The 24,679-nt window shown below is 39.9% G+C and overlaps 1 protein-coding gene across 8 annotated transcripts in view; it reads left to right on the plus strand.

Moving 5' to 3' along the window:
- LOC134210806 (uncharacterized) overlaps positions 1–24,679 on the plus strand; it is a 188,191-nt gene that overhangs the window by 122,151 nt on the left and 41,361 nt on the right. For 2 of the 8 annotated variants that reach the window (XM_062687095.1, XM_062687090.1), the window contains 12 exons: positions 4,292–4,472; positions 4,538–4,998; positions 5,056–5,224; positions 5,334–5,978; positions 6,036–6,356; positions 6,426–6,608; positions 17,021–17,152; positions 17,224–17,547; positions 17,617–17,943; positions 18,109–18,270; positions 18,497–18,679; positions 18,742–18,876. In XM_062687095.1, the coding sequence (XP_062543079.1) occupies positions 4,292–4,472; positions 4,538–4,998; positions 5,056–5,224; positions 5,334–5,978; positions 6,036–6,356; positions 6,426–6,608; positions 17,021–17,152; positions 17,224–17,547; positions 17,617–17,943; positions 18,109–18,270; positions 18,497–18,679; positions 18,742–18,876 (3,223 nt within the window). Of the gene's footprint in view, positions 1–4,291; positions 4,473–4,537; positions 4,999–5,055; positions 5,225–5,333; positions 5,979–6,035; positions 6,357–6,425; positions 6,609–6,737; positions 6,789–7,223; positions 7,431–7,965; positions 8,281–17,020; positions 17,153–17,223; positions 17,548–17,616; positions 17,944–18,108; positions 18,271–18,496; positions 18,680–18,741; positions 18,877–19,140; positions 19,231–24,679 lie in introns of all 8 variants that reach the window. The other 6 variants (XM_062687096.1, XM_062687091.1, XM_062687097.1 and 3 more) reach the window with 4 other exon arrangements.

The following is a 24,679-nucleotide window of genomic DNA, read 5'->3' on the forward strand; positions in this document are numbered from 1 at the left end:
GCCCTGAATACGGGACGGAGAAGGGTCGTTTGGTCGAAAACTATTCGGCTGAAGGCCGAATGCAGCTAGGCCGAACAAACCATTAGGCCGAAACCTATTTGGCTGAAAGTCATTTGGCCGAACGGGGCAAATGGCTGAATAGGTCATTTGGCCGAAAAGGTCATATGGCCGAAAACGTAATTTGGCCAGGTCATTTGGTCGAACAAGTTATTTTTCCGAATAGGTCGCTTTTGGCCTTATTTCGCTCTTCCCCACTTTTCACAATGAGCAGTGAGAAATGATTAGTGACAAGTGAGAAGTGAAACGCCTCACTTCTCACTGTCCACTTCTCAATGTGGAAAGTGAGTAGACGTCTCACTTCGCACTACTCAATTCTCATAGTGAGAATTGAAAAGTTAGAAATGATTAGTGAGAAGTGAGACGTCTTATTTCTCAGTAATCATTTCTCATCAATAATTTCTCCATGAGTCGATATTGAAGGGACAGACTCATGGAAATATCGAGATGTGGAGTAGGAAATTCTTGGAAAGCTATTTGACTTCACAGTAACCCAGAAAATATTTTTAATATGGTATAATCTGCCGCAAACCGCAAGTCGAGCACATCTGTATATGGGCCTCCATATCAAGATGTGCTCGACTTGCGGTTAGCGGCAGTAATGTGCCTTCATGAGTCGATATCAAGTCATAGAACATCGACTCATGGAGGTTTGACTGTAGTAAGAAGTAAGAAATGAGACGTTTCACCTCTCACTTCTCACTAACCATAAGTGAGAAGTGTGAAGGGAGTAGTGAGACGTCTCACTTCTCACTTCGCATTACTCCCTTTTCACAGTAAGAAGTGAGAAATGATTTGTAAGTGTAAGAAATGAGACATTTCACTTCTCACTTCTCACCAACCATATCTTTCTCAATGTGAAAAAGGGAAGAGCGGAGAAAGAATTCTCAATTTTGCATTGAGAAGTGAGAAATTATGATTACGTCAGATGACCTGTTAAGTCAAATGCCCTGTTCGGCCAAGTGGCATTCTGTCCCGTACGGCCTTTCCCCGTAAGCGATAGGATCTTATATTGCCAGCCTACAGTACGTCCTACAGGACACCTTTGAGCAGGGCGTTCCAGGACGCCTCTAGTTCTCCAGTGGCTTTTTGATTGGGGATTTTCGGGTAACATTCTTGCCTTTATCGGTGATGTTCTTCTGGGGCTCCTTCCAGGTCCTCATTGGGAATGAAGCTGCGAGATCCTATCAGGAGAAAATAGATGTATCCCAAGGGCCGATCCAAGAATTTCCATCCAGGGACATCCCGGAACAAAAAAAACGGATTGAGGAGAATTCGAGATTTCCCGAACCTCGAGATATAATTTTTGAAACCCCGGAAATTCCGGGACACAAAAAATCTTTTTCACTCCAGATTTTCTAATAGTATTATTTGTTATTTGTCATTTGCTTTGAACGCGCTTACGTCCTTGGGGTACACGCCTCACTAATCTCCTCGCTCCACCCAAATCTGAGTCAGTCGTCCTTAGTTTCATCTTCAAAACAATTCCTGGTTCAATCAGTTGCCCGTACAGATGGTCTTCTATTCGACGTTTATAAAACAATCTCTCTAACACATGCGTCTGTGCAAGTGGTTTGCACAGCGCCTCAATTCTCTTCCTATCAACCTATCAAACGGTCCTAACTCCCAATAAATTCCGTACGACGCTGACCACAACTCACGCAGTCAATCCATCGTCACATGGCGCCACTCGAGTTATGCCGCCGATCCATGACTCCCATACTGTGATTACATATTTGTGGCTAATCCTTCGACACTGTAGATCCGGAATTTATCCTGGGCCCATACCTTGTTGGATATAAAGTAGAACTGCAGCTGCCGTCGGTCGAAATATCAGTCAGTAGCCTACCATGGAGTAAAGAGAACTCTAGTATTGTATTTTCTTTGTATGGAGGTTCTCTTATCTCTAGGCTATGGGTCTTGTATCCTTCAACTGCGCATCTTCCGTCTACAGCGAGGCGTTGCACACTATCTGATATTCCAACAAAAAATACGTTGCTTCAAGAGGGCATCAAGGATGATATCGATCATTTAGTAATTTACGTTCGATCATTTAGTAGTTTATCAGGCGGTATCCGAAAGAAAATTCACGTTATCTGTTAGTGTCAATGATTTGGAATTGTGTGTTCTCGAAGTTATGTACCAGAAAAATCCATACCAGACAGTTAATGTTAGACTAAACAAATACCGTATTTTTCCCCTGATGAAGACACCATCGCCGTGTCGAAACGTCGGATAAATAAACATCTTGTTTCAATAATTCAAGACTGCGTAGCCGTCCTTAAAATCGAAATAAAAATATACAGTCGATTTCTCAATAGTTTATCAATAACTCATTCCAGAAGCTGAATTTCAAAATGTGTTGTGTGGTGGACTTCTAGAGCGAAGGTTTTTCTACAACTCTGCCTAAAAGTTCATTGTTTGAATTCCATTAGTAACGGAGTTATAACTATAGTTTCATTAACTTAGACTAAATGATAACAAAACTCCAATCATTTAGTTTGAGTTACTGCAACTAGCGCTATAACTTCATTACTAGTGGAATTCTAACAACAAACCATTGGGCAGAGTTGTAGAAAAACCTTCGCACAAGAAGTCCACCATACAACACATTTTGAAATTCAGCTTCTGGAATGAGTTATTGATAAACTACTAAACGATCGAACGCAAATTACTAAATGATCGATAACATCCTTGAAGGGCATTGAATGCAAACCCAGAAACTATGTAAATCCAATACATATTCAAAACAACGCAAATCTGGAAAGCGTGGACATTGTTGGACATTGGACACCATCCTGATGGTGAGTGACATCACATCCGAAACCGATCAACAGAAAAGATAAATTTTGAATTGTTGACAATTTGTTAGGACTATAAGTGTTATGTTGTCTCGAGACGCGTTTCTTATAAGTGTCTGGAAAGCTTGTTTGATGCGCTCAAAACAATCAAGCCGACTTCACCCGACAGCGAACGCGTCTTTTCGGACTCGGCGAACATCTGATTCCAAAATCGTATTCTGATTTCCGATAAAAAACGTGAATATTATTGGCTCTTTGAAGTCGTATTTCGGAAGAATCAATTTTAATTAAAATTAAATTGAGTTTCAATATGGACTCTGTATTATCTGGCATTTTGAACATTCAACCCTTAAACGTTGTATAAAACCGATTTCAAAACAAAACAATAAGTTTTTTGAAAAACGTTAAAACAAAATTCCGGAGTCCTACTATTTCCCAGAATCACTTTAATAAAGAAAAAAAAAAAAAAAAATTTCCCAGAATATACGAAAAATTTCATCCCGATTCCCAGGACAACAAAGATGGTCCGAACTCTAGCCGATCCTAACGGTCACACTTTTTCTAGTCGCCAACCTAGTAATATCGACAGATTTGATGTGGTTTGTGCTATCTCGAAGAGAGTGATTCAAAACTATAATTGTTAGTTAGGCATGGACGGAATTCCTGCCACTTCCGAGCAGTTAAGGTTAGGCTAAAGACGAAGGAACTCTTCTCATGTCCTACAGGGCCAACAGAATCTGCCAGAGACAATAACTGAGTATTGTAATGCTAATGCTTAAAAATCCGAGGGAGGGGGGCATAATTTTTTTTCCTAATATTGGTATAGGCCTCCTAAGTCCCTCCCTAGTTTTTATTGCGGTTAGTGCTGACGAATTTACAATATATTAGAACTTGATCGATGTGATTTCCCGTCTCATGATCCTGTTACACCAGGGTCGCTTTTAACGCAGAGAGATTTCTACATAAATTGCTACAATGTAATGTCATCTAATTTCTTTTCGAATTTTTGTGGGTTCCACCACACATTCAATAAAAAGAATGTTTTTGCAAAACTACAACTTTACCGAACGAAGCAAGACAATTAGAAACAAACCCGTAATCTTCAATGTCTCCTATATTTAGAAATTGTTTCACCTCCACTTGTTGCGTTCCGAGGAATCTATAATTAAATCCCAATGGCTTCCTTTGGCCGAGTACACATGCGTACTAGCTAATATTTTGTAGCTGTTGCTGTTGATGCATTCCGATCTCACTGACGCGCTGCAGCTCATAATTAAGGATGCACTGTGGCAATAATAGCGACCAGACAATCAGAAGCGACACACAAGCTCGATCCGTTGATATGCGGACAGTGGACGCGTGCCACTCAACAGCTACATACTAATTATAAAGCTCCCCTGAACCGATGCAATAAGGAAATCACTTCGTTCTAGATCCCAGCCATCGTCTATTTCGAGAAGGAGATTCCCAACGTCTACGACGATGATCTCAGCGACGAAGAGGAAATCCTGAAATGGCTGCTGTCGCAGCTGGAGAAGGACGAGATCGAAGATGTCACCGACGAGATGCTGGACAAGCTGATCAAGGAAGGCAAATCGGTTGCCGTCATGTTCTGTGAGATATCCTGAAAACTGCGCTTATTTTTCCACTACTAATTATGTTTTTATATTCATAAATAGACGACAACAACGACAAAGAGTCCGAAAAGATCCTGGACGAACTGGAGAGCATCGACGACGAGTGCGATCAGCTGGGAATCAACTTCGTCAAAATGGACGACACAGAGGAAGCCAAGGACTACGGTGTCACCAATTTCCCGACGTTGGTTTACTTCGAGCAGGGCATTCCCACGGTCTTCGAAGGCGAACTGGAGAACGAGGAGGAAGTGCTGGAATGGCTCGAACGACAGACCAGCTCAGACGAGATCGAGGACGTCACCGACGAGATGTTGGACATGATCATCGAGAAGATGCCGCACGTCGCCGTGCTGTTCTACGACAAGGAATCCAAAGCGTCCCAGAAGGTACTGGCCGAGCTGGAGAACATCGACGATGAGTGCGACCAGAACGATATCGCCTTCGTGAAGATTGACGATGATAACGAGGCCAAGGAATGGGGCATTGAAGAGCTGCCCACTATGGTGAGTACTGGACATGGCGTAAAATTGGAAAGGTTAATCATTTAATTTAATCAACAGATCCTGTTTGAACGCGGAATTCCACACATCTACGAAGGCGATCTCATGCGAGAGGAAGAGCTGTTGGGCTGGCTGGTGCATCAGAAGAGACATTCGGAGATTCCGGAAATCACCGATGAAATGAAGGACAAGCTGATGCGCACCTACGATCATGTGGCGATCATTTTCTGTAAGATCATTAGTTTTATACTTTTCCTATCTACAATTAATCACATTTCTAAAAAAAACCTTAAAATGAGAATGTAATCATGTATATTTGTTATCTTTTTATTCCACAGACGACAAAGATGATAAGCAAGACATCCGCGTTCTGAACGAACTGGAGAACATCGACGATGAGCTGGAGAAGGAGGAAATTGTCATTGCCCGTCTGGACAATGCGGAGGAAGCCCGAGAGTACGGTCTGGATCACCTCCCGGCGCTGGTGTACTTCGAGAACCAAATCCCAGCCATTTACGAGGGTGATCTGATGAACGAAGAAGAAGTGCTGGAGTGGCTCAAACTGCAGAAGTACTCCGCCACCATCGAGGAAGTTACCGACGAGATCCTGCAGGACCTGATCGAAGAGCACGAGTACGTGTGCGTGTACTTCAGTGGAGAGTGCGATGAGGGCGAGAAGTGCGATAAGATTCTGGACGATCTGGAGAACATTGACGATGAGCTGGATGAGGCCGGTATTATTTTTGTAACGACCGAAGACATGTCTACCGCCAAGAAGTACAACATCAAGACGGTACCGGCGCTGGTGTTCTTCCGCAACAAGGACCCTCTGCTCTTCTCCGGTGATTTGAACGACGAGGATGAAGTGCTGGCGTGGTTGACCGATGAGGAAACCCTGGAGATTCCCGGACGGATCGAGGAAGTGAATATCAAAATGCTGGAGAAAATCCTGTCGGAGAACGAGCACATCGTTGTGTTCTTCTGTGAGTAGCAAGTGATATATTTTCGTAGATGCTCTATACTAATGTGCCTTGTTACAGACCACGACGAAGACAAGAAGTCGCTGAAGATCATCAACGAACTGGAAAACATCGATGACGAGTGCGAGGAGAAGGACATCGATTTTGTCAAGACCTCGGACGACGACATCGACAAGGAGTACGATCTCGAACAGCTTCCCGCTCTGGTGTTCTACCGCCACAAGTTCCGTACCATCTACAGTGGAGATCTGATGAACGAAGAGGAGATCCTCGAGTGGGTTCTGCAGCAGTACGAGTCGAAGCCGGAAGTGATCGAATCGGTTGACCGTAAGACCCTACAGGTGCTTGTCAACGAGATCGAACATCTGGCTGTGCTGTTCTGTAAGTGGTTGTTTTTTTGGAAATTGAGGAAAGTTCGTTTTGCCTAATATAAGTTTTGTAATGTTTCAGACGACGATGACTGTGAGACGTGCCCGAAGATTCTGGAAAAATTGGAAACCATCGATGATGATACGGACAAGCATAATATTCAATTTGTTAAGGCCAACGATGAAAAATTGGCACACGAAATTGGAATATTTTCGTTCCCAGCTTTGGTCTACTATGAAACTGGCGTCCCAATTATGTATGATGGTATGTACGCAAAATGTAATTCGTTGAATCACAAAACCCTTCCATGGACCCAATGACTCTGTAAATTAGACCAAATATTAACCCTCAAATGTGTGTACATTGTTTTTCTCTTTTTCTCTGTGAATTTAGGTAATCTCAAAAACGAAAAACGCATCTTGCAGTGGCTAGTCGATCACAAAAGTAAGCTCTCTCGGTGTAATTAGATTAAGCCCTTTTATCTTTTTATGAGTTGTCTTATGATTCGCCATTATTTTGCATCGTTCTGAATCAAAAACAAGTTTTGAGCTCATCGTGTTTCAGATCCCATTTTTTGAGTCAAGTGACGTACGTTTGCCCATGTCCTCGAGACGTTTCTCCATCATATGGCTGTGATTCCTTTGCTTTGGTTTTGTTAAGCTCAGTTCCCCGCAAAGATATACCAAGTTTCATTTTGCAGATACATTTCCATATGATTTTTGTTCGTAAGATCTTCCATTGTTCTCCGACAATCCGAGCTTCAAACGCTTTTTTCTCTTATTCTTCCATACACTCCGTCATCAATCCGACACCTCTAAATCTCACTGTCTCTCGCTAATCCCCCGAACCTATGACAAACCATTCCATACAAATCCCCAGGAAGGTATGATATCAAAATGAAATACAGTGGCGGTCAGAAGAAAGAACGCACGAAGGTAGTTTTCTCTGACCCGGAAGAAGAGGCGCGGTTAGCGCGCCTGCAAGCAGAAGCCCGGGCCCGATCGGGGGTGCCGGAAAAATCCATCCTAAAACCGCCACCAGGAACCCTTATCACCACCAGTCTACAATACAATCCCATGTCATTAGGTAACCTCCTGAGACGTTGTAGCTCTTTATCTGTCGCACTTTCTGTTTCTCCTTAGAGCAGCTATTTGCTATAGTTGGAAGCGCCTTCTGTAGAGCCTCTGAATAAACCTTTACACTCATCCCGATAGATTTGTTCGTAGAGCGCACTCGGATTTGGTAGAGCGCCCCTGTCCCCTAAATGTAGGCTCACGTGCACGCACTTGCAACCCGGTATCGTTCCCCGTACAAAGGGAGCAAAATTCGATTTGTGGATTGGTGTCGTTTCAAATAAAATCAAGTCACGTGTCTGCACGTGTTTCCGTAGTCTATGGGCTTCCTAACCACTACTGTTCTAGAATAGATCTCACAAAGCGCCAAGGCACAATGCACGAACGCTTACCCGAATTTCGGCTTGATTGGTCTTCCTCGTTGTTCGGCGAAACTTGTCTTCATTTTCTACGGTTGTATATGCAATAGCCTGACCCAATGCCCTTTCTGTTCGATGTTCTACGATCTCTTAAATGGGAATCACGTTTTCATTACCGAAATTTTGCAGATAACAAAGTACCGAAACCTAAGAGATCTAAGCAAAAAGAAGCTCCCGGGTACATCGACAGAGAAGATAGAATCGATAAGAGCAGACCCAAGCAAAGCAAACTCAAACCAATCCCCAAGCTACCATCCGCCATCACCACCACCACTACCAGCAAAACATCCAAAACTACCAAGCCTGAACCGCCCAAAAAGACCAAAGACAGCAAAGCTCAAAAGCCCCAACAACCGTTGTTCAAGCCCCTGAAAAAACCCGAGCTCCAGAAAGCCGACCAGGCCAAACCCAAAACGGACCTAAGGAAGTCTGATGATGATGAAGGTACTTTCCTCTCTAGAACTGCCCCTAGCGCAACTGCAACTGCAATGCGATTTTCCGTGTACATATGAACCTCTAAAAAAGACGTATCTTCACTAAACTTGTAATGACCAACTGTAGGTAACTTAGACCGGAGGTCCCGCCATAGTCTGGGGTCTTCATTTCTTTGCACATTCCCGCTCTCTTCCTCTACCACAGTCTTGGATTCTATAAAGACGACCTACTATGTAAAGTGTGTTGTAAAAACTATCAAATTCCACAACAGTCAAAATTGATTTACCCGCTTTAGAGCTTGTAAATAGAGCTATGCCCCATTCCTATCTTTTCGCTCACGTATTCTTGATTGGATGTTGACGTGACACAAACAATCAAACGGAACAAGTCATTTAACTACTATTTTTAAGCTGCACTTTCCCAGTTTAAAAACATTTGGAACATGGTGAATTATTCAATGATTCGCATTCTAATATTTGTAAGCCAAAAATGTTCATTGTGGATATGATCTCCACAAGAAATGAACGTGTATCGATTGTTGATAATAGATTTAGAAAAAAATCAAAAAAGGCCATCGTTGAAATTTTCATAACAAATTCGTTATTTTTTTCACGGGAAAATTCGTTGGATTTCTCACGGAAAAACCGTTCAAAATTTCACAAAGATATTCGATGGATTTTCCATAGAAAATTCGTTGAAATTTTCACAAGCATATTCGTTGGCAAAATGAACAGAAAATTGATTGAACTCTCTCAAAGAAATTCGTTGGAGTTTCCAAAGGGAAATTCGTTGGAATTTCCAAAGGGAAATTCGTTGGAATTTCCAAAGGGAAATTCGTTGGAATTTCCAAAGGGAAATTCGTTGGAATTTCCAAAGGAAATTTCGTTGGAATTTCCAAAGGAAATTTCGTTGGAATTTCCAAAGAGAAATTCGTTGGAATTTCCAAAGGAAAATTCGTTGGAATACCCAAAGGGAAATTCGTTGGAATTTCCAAAGGGCAATTCGTTGGAATTTCCAAAGGAAAATTCGTTGGAATACCCAAAGGGAATTTCGTTGGAATTTCCAAAGGGAAATTCGTTGGAATTTCCAAAGGAAAATTCGGTGGAATTTCCAGAGGGAAATTTGATGGAATTTCCAAAAGTAAATACGATGGAATTTCCAAAGGGAAATTCGTTGGAATTTCCAAAGGGAAATTCGTTGGAATTTCCAAAGGGAAATTCGTTGGAATTTCCAAAGGGAAATTCGGTGGAATTTCCAGAAGGAAATTTTATGGAATTTCCAAAGGGAAATTCGATGGAATTTTCAAAAGGAAATTCGATGGAATTTCCAAAAGGAAATTGTTTGGAATTTCCAAAGGGAAATTCATTGGAATTTCCAAAGGGAAATTCATTGGAATTTCCAAAGGGAAATTCATTGGAATTTCCAAAGGGAAATTCATTGGAATTTCCAAAGGGAAATTCATTGGAATTTCCAAAGGGAAATTCATTGGAATTTCCAAAGGGAAATTCATTGGAATTTCCAAAGGGAAATTCATTGGAATTTCCAAAGGGAAATTCATTGGAATTTCCAAAGGGAAATTCATTGGAATTTCCAAAGGGAAATTCGTTTTGATTTCCAAAATGGAAATACATTGGAATTTCCAAAGGGAAATTCATTGGAATTTCCAAAGGGAAATTCGTTGGAATTTCCAAAGGGAAACTCATTGGAATTTCCAAAGGGAAATTTGTTGGAAATATCAAAGGGAAATTTGTTAGAATTTCCAAAGGGAAATTTGTTGGAATTTCCAAAGGGAAATTCGTTGGAATTACCAAAGGGAAACTCGTTGGAATTTACAAAGGAAAATTTGTTGGAATTTACAAAGGGAAATTCGTTGGAACTTCCAAAGGGAAATTCGTTGGAATTACCAAAGAGAAATTCGTTGGAATTTTCAAAGAGAAATTCAATGGAATTTCCAGAGGGAAATTCGATGGAATTTCCAAAGGGAAATTCGATGGAATTTCCAAAGGTAAATTTGTTGGAATTTCCAAAGGGAAATTCGTTGGAATTTCTAAAGGGAAATACGTTGGAATTTCCAAAGGGAAATTCATTGGAATTTCCAAAGGAAATTCGTTGGAATTTCCAAAGGGAAATTCGTTGGAATTTCCAAAGGGAAATTCGTTGGAATTTCCAAAGGAAAATTCGATGGAATTTCCAAAGGGAAATTCATTGGAATTTCCAAAGGGAAATTCATTGGAATTTCCAAAGGGAAATTCATTGGAATTTCCAAAGGGAAATTCATTGGAATTTCCAAAGGGAAATTCGTTGGAATTTCCAAAGGGAAATTCGTTGGAATTTCCAAAGGGAAATTCGTTGGAATTTCCAAAGGGAAATTTGTTGGAATTTCCAAATGGAAATTCGTTGGAATTTCCAAAGGGAAATTCGTTGGAATTTTCAAAGGGAAATTCGATGGAATCTCCAAAGGGAAATTCGATGGAATTTCCAAAAGGAAATTCAGTGGAACTTCCAAAGGGAAATTCATTGGAATTTCCAAAGGGAAATTCATTGGAATTTCCAAAGGAAAATTCATTGAAATTTCCAAAGGGAAATTCATTGGAATTTTCAAAGGGAAATTCGTTGGAATTTCTAAAGTGAAATTCGTTGGAATTTCCAAAGGGAAATTTGTTGGAATTTCCAAAGGGAAATTCGTTGGAATTTCCAAAGGGAAATTCGATGGAATTTCCAAAGGGAAATTCGATGGAATTTCCAAAGGGAAATTCGATGGAATTTCCACAGGGAAATTCGATGGAATTTCCAAAGGGAAATTCGATGGAATTTCCAAAAGGAAATTCGATGGAACTTCCAAAGGGAAATTCATTGCAATTTCCAAAGGGAAATTCATTGGAATTCCCAAAGGGAAATTCATTGGAATTTCCAAAAGGAAATTCGTTGGAATTTCCAAAGGGAGATTCGGTGGAATTTCCAGAGGGAAATTTGATGGAATTTCCAAAGGTAAATACGATGGAATTTCCAAAGGGAAATTCGTTGGAATTTCCAAAGGGAAATTCGTTGGAATTTCCAAAGGGAAATTCGGTGGAATTTCCAGAAGGAAATTTTATGGAATTTCCAAAGGGAAATTTGATGGAATTTCCAAAGGGAAATTCGATGGAATTTCCAAAAGGAAATTGTTTGGGATTTCCAAAGGCAAATTCATTGGAATTTCCAAAGGGAAATTCATTGGAATTTCCAAATGGAAACTCGTTGGAATTTCCAAAGGGAAATTCATTGGAATTTCCAAAGGGAAATTCGTTGGAATTTCCAAAGGGAAATTCGATGGAATTTCCAAAGGGAAATTCGATGGAATTTCCAAAGGGAAATTCGATGGAATTTCGAAAAGGAAATTCGATGGAATTTCCAAAAGGAAATTCGATGGAATTTCCAAAGGGAAATTCATTGGAATTTCCAAAGGAAAATTCATTGAAATTTCCAAAGGGAAATTCATTGGAATTTTCAAAGGGAAATTCGTTGGAAGTTCTAAAATGAAATTCGTTGGAATCTCCAAAGGGAAATTCGTTGAAAGTTCTAAAGTGAAATTTGTTAGAATCTCCAAAGGGAAATTCGTTGGAATTTGCAAAGGGAAATTCATTGGAATTTCCAAAGGAAAATTCATTGAAATTTCCAAAGGGAAATTCGTTGGAATTTCCAAAGGGAAATTCGTTGGAATTTCCAAAGGGAAATTCGTTGGAATTTCCAAAGGGAAATTCGTTGGAATTTCCAAAGGGAAATTCGCTGGAATTTCCAAAGGGAAATTCGAAGGAATTTCCAAAGGGAAATTCGGTGAATTTCCGAAGGGAAGTTCGGGGAATTTCCAAAGGGAAATTCGTTGGAATTTCCAAAGGGAAATTCGTTGGAATTTCCAAAGGGAAATTCGTTGGAATTTCCAAAGGGAAATTCGTTGGAATTTCCAAAGGAAAATTCGTTGGAATTTTCAAAGGGAACTTCGTTAGAAATTCCAAAAGGAAAAATCGTTCGTCATTTGTGGATTCCCCTGAAACCATTGACCAGGAATTCTGCAAGTATTGCTTTATGTCCTCTCATTTCAACAATTATTCAAATCAAACAGGGAATTTAAATCGACCAAATCAAAACAGATACACGTTCATTTTAGATAATCTAAAATTAATATGAAATTCGCCCATTTTCTTGTTACACCAATTTCAATTCTCGTCGTTGATGCAATACTGAAATCAAGTGTTCGACGCTGTATTGTTTTGCACATTTAATTTATAAGAACATTAATATGACATGTATATATAATGCGACACATCATTGAAACTCCAAGCAAACTCCAACATTCCTCGCCACAATTATATGTTCGTGTGTGTTATCACAGTCGTGTTTTCGTAATTGTTGCATGTGCACCATACCCCTCTCACTTCTTTGCCACTGTTGCCGCTATATTCCACTACGCCTAATCTTATATAATTTTTTCATAAACTTTTTTTATCTGGAAGCAACTTTTCGAAGGTTTCCTCTCGTTCTCTGGTCTAAAATGGTTTATGAGTTTAGCTGACACAATGTTTTGATTAAACTGAAAAGATTATGATCGCAATTTGCTTCGAACCGGAACAAAACAATAGAAGAATAAGGCAATGAACAGTACGGCAATCTCAGTAGGCTTGTGAACATTGTACCAATAGAAGGAAAAAAAACGAAAATTAATCAAAATCTAATCTCGTTGTGTATTTTTAGGGAAACAATAGCCTAATGTAGTTTGTGACTTCAGAGAATGAATGTCTATGCAACGTGGCCATGAGTGGGACAAACGAGCGAATAATTGGCACAAAAGGAAATTCCCAGCAGAACGAAGAGTTTCGCGTGGCAGAACAAAATATATGCATTTCCGATTTATTTAGTTCTGTGAATAAGAAATCTATTTTTTATTCGAAGCGCTTCTATTGCTAAACCTGTCTCCCTAACGCTCATGCTATTCGACAGTCACGTCGATTATTTCTCTTTTGTCTCACTCATTCTCTATAACGTCACATTCTTGACGACTCTATTTCTCTTTGGATCGAACGCTCAATACTCATTTTTTGCACAGCTAATGTTAAAAAATAAATGACATTATAATACTAAATGAAGTACCACTAAATATTCGGTTTGGTTTACAAAAAACATTTTGTCAGTTAATTCATAAATTAGCTGCTTCGGAAATACTACTAGCCTGTGATGCTCTCAAAGCCTTACCCGTAAAACAACGGCAATCGCGGAATGAAGAATACTCTTTCACTAATATGCTCATCACGGAAACGCGTAAATCTGTCCTAAACTCTCACTAATTTTACGGTATGCATATATGGAACTTCACTTCTACTAGTTGCGTAATACAGAAGAGCAAACTAAAGTGAGAATGACACATTAATAGGAAGAAAGTTGTACTAACCTTGCGTACCAGAAAATGAAACAATAGAAATCGCTATATTATTTGTCCATCTAAGAACTACAACTTGCAAAGTTTTGAATGTATTTATCTTTTCTTCACTACCCTAACTAGTTCAGTGCCATTTTCTGTACTATCCAAAATAAATCCGTTCCAAATCTAAATCTGACAAAATGTTTTTTGTATACACACAGATGACGAATGTTTCTACGTTGGATTGGGTCACGCCGGTCGTGTAACCAAGAAAACCAAAAAGGCTGCCAAGGATGATAATTCGTTCCGTTGCTGCCCGTCCAAGGTCGAGAAGAATACCCGCGTGACGCAGATGGCCGCCCAGAAGATCAGCCGCCGTGATAGCGAGGAGGCCGAGAGCCAATTCGCCTTCAAGCAGAAGAAACTGGCGGACGTGGCCGACGCTACAGCTGCCGCCGGCAAGGAGAAGAAAGCCGCCCAGGCTAAGAATCAGATCGACGTCAAGGTGAAAGGGAAGCCCAAAGCCTCCAAGGGCAAAGGTAAAAAGGAAGACAGCGAAGACGACGACAATGAAGGACTGTTCGGCAAACTAGGCTGGTGGTAAACTGATAGCATCAAGACCCTCATCTCTCGTGCCTATTAATCTCGCCTTTTCTAGAAAACACGCACACACACAGAGTACCTTTCCAACGAACCTTCACCTCAAGAACCATGTCACTTTATGTGTGTATGTGAACCTAGTTACGCATGACCAAACAAACCTACCAACCAGAGCCAAATTGTCTAGTGGATGACGTGAAATGCGATCAGAGCGGATCGCTTTAGAATCACACAAGAACCACTTTTTTCGGCTTACAAAAACCTTCCAACAACAAGCCTAATGTTTAGACAACACTTCTCGAAATCCTGTTTGAGCGCAGACCGACAACAATTGCCTCAGCGCATATACAACTACAAGCAAACGTTCTAAAAACATCTATCTCTTCATTCTCTTTATCTTCCCTTCCTCAGATGCGCCTATGTAAAGAGAGAGAGTAAAAGTGTTGGTAGGCAGGCGTTGACAAAAAATGACATCCCAACAAATACAAACAGAGAGAAAGAGACAGAGAAATATTTCTTAAACTGAGCGCAAATGAGAACGATTGTAATTAGAGTAGAAAATTAGAACAGATCTAGGAAATGAAACCGAAAAACTGTCAAAGAAGAAGGTCGAGATATTTCATTTAGGTAGTAGTAATAGTAGTAACTAATCTGTTTCCCAACGACAAAAAAACAATAGAGAAAGCAATAGCCCAATCACTCACGCACACACGCCACGAACAAAAAATGGATCAGAAAGCTATGCACTGGTATTTACACACGCACACACGCACGCACAAAAAGACGCAATGTGAATCGCATTCAAACCTCGCACATTTTCGGCAGAGATATTAACTATTTTTTCGATAGTTTACTACTATTTTTTGTTCAATCTCTTGAATAGACTGCAAGTTTGTTATTTACAAAGAGTATATTTATTTAAAAAAAACGAGGATAGAGTACACTAAGCAAACATTAAAGGAAACTAAAGCACTAACTTATCTTTTTTGGAGTCGTTTACTATTTTATTTTTCTAAACGAGTAGAACAAGGCAAGTAGAACTTTACACTAACTTATAACGGATAGGAACTTCAATGACTGGCATAATTCTTTTTGTTAAGCTATATTTTAACTATAATTGATGGAGCCTCTTATCGCCGCTTGTACTAACACTATGACGCACGCGCACTACGCACACACGCACGTACACAGTGTCCTCATCGATTGCAAAAACACAGTAGGGCTTCGAACTGAGAACAATAGCAATCGACGCCACCGTGCAGTAAACAGTGTCAAATAATGTTGAAATGTATTCAGATCTCTTTTGAATGTAAAGCTGACACTAATGCACGCACATATATAGATGTTGACGTCATGTGAGAGTAGTTGTAATCGGGCTAGTTTTCTTTTTGTATACAAAAAAAATATTCACACTGCCCACAACCCTACGGTAATTGAAAATGTTATACAGGATTTTACAAGTGCTGATTATCATCGCAATTAAAGAAACATGTTTTTAATTTGACAGTTCTCTTATCAGAAATAACAAACCGAACGTCAAGTAGCGAATGAATCCAATTGAAACGATCATCAGCTCTTGAAAAATTCTGCATTATATGTAAATAGGAGTAATTGTCAAAAAGCCTTCGAGTTTCGGAAGGAAAATTATTATTTATTATAATGATTGGTAGGCATCCTGTTGATTAGATTTGTAATCCCGAGCAGAGCGCGCTTAGATTATTATATAAGTAGAAATCGACCTTCACAAGGTAACCAAATCTTTTGAGTTTGACTCACCAAAAACATCCCACTGCGTAACTGTTCACTTAGTAGGCTGTGATTGATAGATACTCGGTAGACCGCAACGGTCGCAGCCTGCTGAGTCTATCAGTGAAATCGTTCTGAACCAATTCATTCCTTATTTCGTATTTCTTCCTCATGCGAGATCGTTTCAAAACATAGAAGATATTTTTTGAACATTTTCTGCTTGTTCTGAGTATTCGCAAGGGATTCGGAAAATATGCAAAATAAAGGAATCGAACGTCACACGCTACATTACAAACTCATTCACAAAACTCGTTATGAAATATTATAGATGCAACTGTCAAATCGAACATTCAATCCAGGAGGCGAGAAACTAAATCCGTAACATGAACAATAGTATTTGGGAAAACTCCGGACAGCCGGAAATGAGGAGTTTCTGTCATACAGCTAGCAAATCAGCTGAGTAACATAAAGCGCATGTCGATAGACAGATTAGGGGGAAAATTAACCAAATCAGCAAACTTTCAAACACTAGCTACCACAAGTGAACACAGACTTGAAATATTTCTTACTCAGAAGCGAACCGTTCTGAATAATGATAACTAGAGAATAAGTTTCGTTGAACAATTACAAAAAAAAATCTAGGGGAAAAAACTAAAGATCAGACGAAAAACGTTTGAGTTCAACATTAAAGAAGGAGACGAAAGAGATTAACTAAACAGTTCTGTTTCTACTGTTATTGCCTTACTCTTTTTTCTATCGATTTTGAAACTTTAAACTCTAATAAAGTTTTGATACACTTCAAACGAAATCCGGTTCCGGTAAAACTTTCATTTTCTTCACAAATCCTAATCCGAACACTGTCGCTCGTTTGGTTCACCTTGTCTTTATCAGTAGGGAAAAAATGACTCGAAATAGCCCACTGCAAGATGTGAGTATCGTACATGATATTAATGCTAGGACTACGCGAAATGTAAGAATCTGTGATTCATGTCCTTTTGAACCCTTTTACAGGTGACCTCATGAACGAGTACGACGTGATTGACTGGATCAACGACCAAACCACCGACGAAAGTATCGAGGAAGTGGAACGCGATGAGCTGTTCGAACTAATCGAAACTCACGATTTTCTAGCTGTAGTTTTCTGTAAGCAGATGTCTTCTTCGAATATCCTTTTCTTAAACTCATCCAATCTACGCCTTCCAATTTACTCGCAGACTTGGAAGAAGACGAAAACAGCCCGAAGGTTCTGCGGCATATCGAGCTGATCGACGATGAAGCCGCCGAATATGGAATTCTACTGGTGAAGTGTTCCGACAAACTAATGGCCAAGAAATATGGCTTCCGCAATCCCCCAGGGGTGACCTACTTCCGCAAGGGTAAGTACATCAACTACGACGGCGACATCGACGACGAGGAGGAACTGCTCGATTGGCTAACCAATCCGCACAACATGGAGATGACGGACCACATCGAGAAGGTCAACCGCAAGATGTTCCACAAAATCCGACAGGCGTCGGACTACTTGGCTGTGTTCTTCTGTGAGTGGATTGGATTCGAGGGATAAATACGGGTTTACATGAATGTAATATTTTTCGCCTATACTACAGACAGCGAAGACTGCAAACAGTGTCCCCGAGTTCTTGCAGAGATCGAACATATCGACGATGAAGCCGATGGAGCTGGCATTAACTTTGTCAAAATTGACGACAAACAGATGGCCAAGGACTTGGGCGTCTACGCGCTGCCCGGAATTGTGTTCTTCAAGCTCAGCTCCAAGGATCCGGTAATCTACGCCGGCGACCTAAACAACGAAGAAGAAATCCTGAACTGGTTGATGACACAGAAAAACCCCGGTGGCGACGTCATCGAGGACCTGGATGGATCCAAACTGCTCAGCCTCATCGAAGACTCTAATGCGTTAGCTGTTTATTTTTGTAAGTATTCTACGGCTGCACTAAAAAAAATCGTACAGTAGCAAATACTTTTAATAATCTGTTAACCATTTCAATGATTTTTGATAACACAACGGTACTCTACACGCTTCTACAATCGCACAATACGCACGTCTACCGCACTGCAACAACTAACACATACCGTAGGGAACAAGACAACTTGTGATATCTGCAATTCTAAGATTGCGCGTAAACTCCGGAAGGCCAAAGAGCGTCCTAAAGAACGTCGAAGTTTCTTCAACAAGGAAACGTCGGCCGAAGAGCATGATGATGCCGACGACGGGGACAGCACGAATGGAGCGAGTGATGGTATTAAAAAGGATCCATTTGCTATTCCTCGACCTGTGATCTTTATCGGCTTGTACCACCCCATCCTTAATCGATCGATGTCAACCAGTCGAACCCCGTCAAACAACTCATACGCGCTTCTACTTGATTTGATTTGAAGTTCTAACCCTCTTGCCCTTATCGTTGGATTTCTGTCATTCCATATTTCTTTGTTTCTCATGACTGTGTAATCGTCTTTCCATTGTAGATGCTGATAACTGCGAACAGTGTTCGAGTGTTCTTGAGTCGTTGGAGAACATTGATGATGACTGCGATCGCCACGGTATCTTGTTCGTCAAGACAGACGACTTCTCGATTGCGGAGCACTACGGAATCATTGATTATCCGGTTTTAGTCTACTTCGAAGACAATATTCCCAACGTGTTTGAGGGTAACCTGTTTACTATATTTTTAAGTTGTTCAAACTTACTCAATAATTACTCCATTTAAAAGGATCTTTGGATGAGGAAGAAGAAGTGTTACAGTGGCTCATTACGCAGAAGACCGAAGATCGCATTGAGCTCATCACACGAGTCATGCTGGAAGCTGCTGCGGTTGAAGACACTCAATACCTGGCCGTCTACTTCTGTAAGTTCTTTACCATGATGCCCTCGTTACCCGAGTGCATGCCCCTTATACTTATGAATATTATTACAGCACACCAGCACCGCTCCTTATGAATTTTCCACATTTTTTATCACAAGTTAATCTCTTATCTCTCTACTTCCAAACAATCCATTCGAACAACACATGAACACAAAATTGCCACCGCTATTGTATAAAAAACAAACGACTGAATTTTTTATATATCTGTGTACCGCTCGTTTTGGTTCAACCGGTTCAAACAACAAGACAAATACCAACCACCCTCTTACTGCCGAAGTTTTTGTTCAGCTGAAAACATGCGAAAACGAAAGGAAATGGTTCGGGCGGGCATATCAGGTATCTTCAGAGCCAACCAAGCCTCAAAAACCAAAATCAAACTCCAACCCACCACCTCTGAAGTTGAATGTTTCATATGTCTGCTAAAAAATCATTGTTTAATGTATCCCTTTTTTTTTTGTCTGCCGCCTGAATACTGATGATAAATGTGCTGTCCGCAAACTACTATTGCTGCAAGCTATGAATTCGCAGCCCATTTCTTGACCGAGAATGAGAATGCGCGCAAATGTGCTACCAAACTTCCGTCATCCTCTACGGTTTGCCCCGTAACCAACTCTCTTCTTTTCCAATGTAACAATCGATAACCAAAACCAACTACTCTTTAATGTACGTTTTTGTTCTTTTGTTCTATTTTCCAATTTTCGCCGCTTGCCACAAACTGAATCGAGAGTTCCTGAGCCTAAACATGGATGACCCATTAAAAAAAAAAACCTTCATAAAAACATTTTCAGCCATGTAGAGAGCAATTTGACCTTTAGATTTAATTTCCTGAATGAAAGTCTTCGGCAGTTTATTGTCTCCTGATTTCTATTGATTTTTAAAGGCATTTAACAACACGTAATGACTTTCATATTATTTACTACATTTTTGCATGAAGCATGATTAAAATCTCTTTTGCTATACAAACATAAAATGCAATTTGGACATGGTATTGTTCCATTGCGAAGTTTTAGAGAATATATTATGTGATTATCCGGTTAAGTTGATGTGTTGGAAACTTGACAATAATTGTTGAAATTGATAAAGAAGGCGTTTCATAACTTTTCCTAATTTAAAAATTAACTTTAGGAATGTTTCCCTTACAGCATCATTGTAATTTGAAAAGTATCTAATGTGTATCATTATTTTTTAATCGTTCGTAGTCAGATTCTTTATATTTTTATATCGTAAACGGGAGTTACTATGAGCCTCAGGGATCAGATTGGTTCAAAGCTCTCAGGGACAGTTTGTAGGTCGGAGAACTATTGAAATCAATCAAAAAGGTTTAGTTCTTATCCTTAGTTGCAGTATTTCTCACCCCCATTTGGCCATTGTCACCCCCGATGACGGTATTTATTTATAATTCTTCGTTCATTGGGCCGTCCAGAAACCACGTGGATATATAAAGGGAAATGAACACGATAAGCCACATGAGGGGAGAGCTCACAAACCACGTGGTTTCTAGACTTTTTTTCGCGCAAACAGCTCTTGGTGAATTACAATAGTAATGTGCCAAAAAGCGCACATCAATAAATCAATAAACGCAAAGCGCATCTTTAGATCCCATTTCCATCCAAAAAATATTATTAAAATTTTCACAAAGAATTTTGGAATATGTATAACAAACGGTATAAAAAAAATTCCGACGCGCCACACCACCGCCGGCAATGGTTGGTAGCATCACGTCGCCGACACTTTGCATCATGTACGAGACGAGCCAGCCTCGAGCTGAAAGTGTCGCTAATATATAAAGACAAAACAAATGTTTGCATCAGCGCACTGCTACTACAATTTCGAAAAACAGGGCTGCCCAACGTACGACCCGCGGGCCGGATGTGGCCCGCTGCGTGTAAGAAAAATAACTGGCTCGAAAGGCTCTTTTTGCCTTTCTCGTACACCAAAGTGCAACGAAAAGGCTATATATTCACTTCCAAGACTATTTTGTGATAAAAGGCCCGGAGACCCATAGTGTTATATAACAATCGACTCAGCTCGACGAATTGAGATGATGTCTGTCTGTATGTGTGTGTGTGAGTGTGTGTGTGTATGTATGTGCGAAAAAAAAACTCATTCATCTTTTAGGCACTTGTCTTGATCCAATTTGTTTGAAGGGGGATCCTGTCCCATTGTTTGCTATTGCAAATTGGCCAGTTCGAACTATGGGATCAAAAGTTATGACCAATGTACAATATCTATACAAAAAAAAAACACGCTAAGAAAATCTCACTCAAGTCTTTTTACTATATATAATGCACGAAAAAGGCACAAACACCGCTAGGTGGATGAATCAGGGTTTTTATTATTTATTATTAAATACTTTCGAATGATCGACTGTTTATTGTTATTTTAACTTAAAACGGCTACGCAGTCTTTGAGGATTAAAACAAGATTTATATTTGTCCAACGTTTCGACAACGACAACCAACCCCGCGTCGAAACGTTGGACAAATATAAATCTTGTTTTACCACTTCTAAAGACTGCGTAGCCGATTTAAGTTAAAATTATTAAATACGTAAGTTTTGAATCAAACCATTTACTTAGAGAAAAGATTGCAAGACTTCTTCTTCTTCTTCTTCTTCTTCTTCTTCTTCTTCTTCTTCTTCTTCTTCTTCTTCTTCTTCTTCTTCTTCTTCTTCTTCTTCTTCTTCTTCTTCTTCTTCTTCTTCTTCTTCTTCTTCTTCTTCTTCTTCTTCTTCTTCTTCTTCTTCTTCTTTCTTCTTCCTTCTTTCTTCTTTCTTCTTTCTTCATATTGGCATTAAATCCCCACACTGGGACAGAGCCGCCTCACAGCTTAGTGTTCATTAAGAACTTCCAAAGTTATTAACTGAGAGGTTTCTAAGCCAATTTCCAATACGAAAATTGCCTAGACCGGCACCGGGAATCGAACCCAACCACCCTCAGCATGGACTTGCTTTGTAGCCGCGTGTCTTACCGATGTGAAACATCGCGTTTTCAATAAAAATTGGCTTATCATTTTGAAAAAGGGAAGGCCGGTTTGCTTAATTTGTTCGGAAAGTTTTGCTGTATTGAAGGAATAAAGTCTGAATCCAAGCATTCTATGAAATATGATATTTTGATGGGATAGAGCACTCAATCAATTTAAAATTCCATTTATTGATACAAATTATTGGTACAGTTGATTATAAAAGCAACAAACTCTCTTCACTCGAGAAAAATACGAAGTCAGAAAATGCAGTACGGGCCAATTTTGCTGTTAGTAAGGTTTTGGCAAAACGGATGAAACCCTTCCATGACGGAGAACTTGTTAAGGAATACATTTTGGTTGTTGCTGACATCGTGTGTCCTAAGGAAATAGACTCCTAATTTGTGCGGAATACGGTGAAGAGTAAAATATTTGAAAGATACGTTACGTGAAAAAGCCGCCTGCTTCATATTCTACTCTCCCGCAAACGTTGAAAATACTTACATGAAAAACATGACGACGGTTCTTTTTTCATGGTTTTCTATCAGGAAACGAGGTATGAATATAAAATTGACCATTGACGACTCTGACCGCTTCCGGGACTTATGGATTACCCCCAGGGGAACCTATAGAAGGGGTCATTTCTGTTTTAACGCCAAAACTAGTCATTCGATGGATCGTTTTTCATGGTTTTCGTTCCAGATGATTGCATTGACGATTTTGTCCGCTTCCAGGACCTTCGGATTGTTCCCGGGGAACCTGTAGAAGGGGACATTTCAGTTTTAGTTCCAAAGCTAGTTATTCGACGGCTCGTTCTTCATGGTTTTCGAATAGGAAGCTAAATGTGAATATAAAATGGATCATTGACTACTTTGACTGCTTCCGGAACCTACAGATTGCCCCAGGGGTGTAGAATGTGTGTATTAAAGAAGGATGCATTTTAGTTTTTGCGCCAAAGCTAGTCATTAGACGTTTCTTTTTTAATGGTTTTCTATCAGGAAGCGAGGTATGAATATACTGCTTTCGGGACCAACTGATTGCTCCAGGGGAACCTGTAGAAGGGGACATTCAAGTTTTAGCGTCAAAAGACAAAAGAAGTATGACTGGTTTGACTGCTAAAACTGAAATATCCTCTTATACAGGTTCTCCTGGGTTAATCCATAAGTCACGGAAGCGGTCAGAATCGTCAACAGTCCATCTTATATTCAAACCTCGCTTCCTGATCGTAAACCATGAAAAATAACGGTTGAATGATTATTTTTTGTCACAAAAAATGGAATGCCCCCTTCTATAGGTTCCCCTGGGGCAGTTGGTAGGTCCCAGAAGTTCATACTGCGCTTCCTGATAGAAAACCATGACAAAAAAGCTGTCCGTTGACTTGTTTTGGCGCTTAAACTAAAGTGTCTCCTTCATCAGATTTCCTTGGAGCAATGCAAAGGTTCCGGAAGTGATCAGAATTGCTAACATTCATTCCTCGCTTCTTGACCGAAGATCTTGAGAATAGAACCCTCGAATGACTTATTCTGGCGCAGAATGTGAAATGTCTCCTTCTACAGGTTCCCCGGGAACAATCCGTAGGTCCCGAAAGCGGACAAAGACGTCAATAATACATTTTATAATCATACCTCGCTTCCTGCTAGAAAACTATGAAAAAAGATCCGTCGTATTACTAGTTTTTGCGCTAAATCCGAAAAGACCTCTTTTACAGGTTCCCATGGGCGTATTCCGTAGGTCCCGGAAGTGGTCAGAGTAACCAATAGTCAATTTTATATTCATACCTAGCTTCCCGATCGAAAACCATGAGGAACGAGTCGTCGAATGACTAGCTTTATCACTAGGATTTATTCGCTAAAAAAAACTTACGCGGATACATTCCTGCAGAAAATCGTTGTAACTAAATTTTCAAATGGCTATATCTCAGTGGTTTTTCAACCGATTTTCTCAGTTTGTTCACCAACCTCTTAACCATTTCTTATAGTTTCTGGACATTGTAAAATATTGTATCTAGGGGTGTTCAATTTTTCACTAGAGCTGTGGGAGTAAAGCAACGGATTTAGAAAAATGCGATTTTGGAGATATATTTATATTTCATTACCAAAAATTATATCTATTCATATAGTGATGATTGAAATGATAAAATAACACATTAAAGACATCACCTGGAACATAAGAACACATTTTGAGCATCCCTACTATGCATACGATTATAATTCGGTGCCTTTAGGAACCACTTCATACTACAGGATATATGAAGAAAATGTTTTCAAGCATGTTGTCTACTGTGAACTTGTTAAAATAAATGTAAATTATATACAAAACATGTGTGATAATCAACCGAATCAACCAAGGCTTGATGATGTCCACAGCCGCGGTATCATCCCAAATATATCCTCCGAGTATTTGTCTTTCCCTTGCGTATCAAATCCAGGCATATGAGATGTTGTAAGATCTCCAAATTGTCCTGGAGTTTCAATGAAATGGTCTACCGAATCAACCAAGGCTTCCATGATGTCCCATACCGCGGCATCAACCCAATTATGTCCTCCGAGTATTTATATTTCACTTGCGTCTCAAGTGAACTGGATGAGCTGAAGGTCCAGGTTGCCAATATCAACGACGCGATTGGCAGGATAAACGACACAATCATGTCTTCTATTACGCCAACACATTCTCATTCAACACCGTTAATTCGCCGAAACCGTTGTTATATGCAAACAATATTCCAAATCGAAATCACGAAGAGTCATTTTCATTTGTTTTGACAAACATTAATTGCTGTGTGTCCGAATCAGAAATCGTAAGTTTAGTCTCAAGTTCTCTAAGCG

Source organism: Armigeres subalbatus, chromosome 2 (genome assembly GCF_024139115.2).
Source record: "Armigeres subalbatus isolate Guangzhou_Male chromosome 2, GZ_Asu_2, whole genome shotgun sequence".
Classification (NCBI taxonomy): Eukaryota; Metazoa; Arthropoda; class Insecta; order Diptera; family Culicidae; genus Armigeres; species Armigeres subalbatus.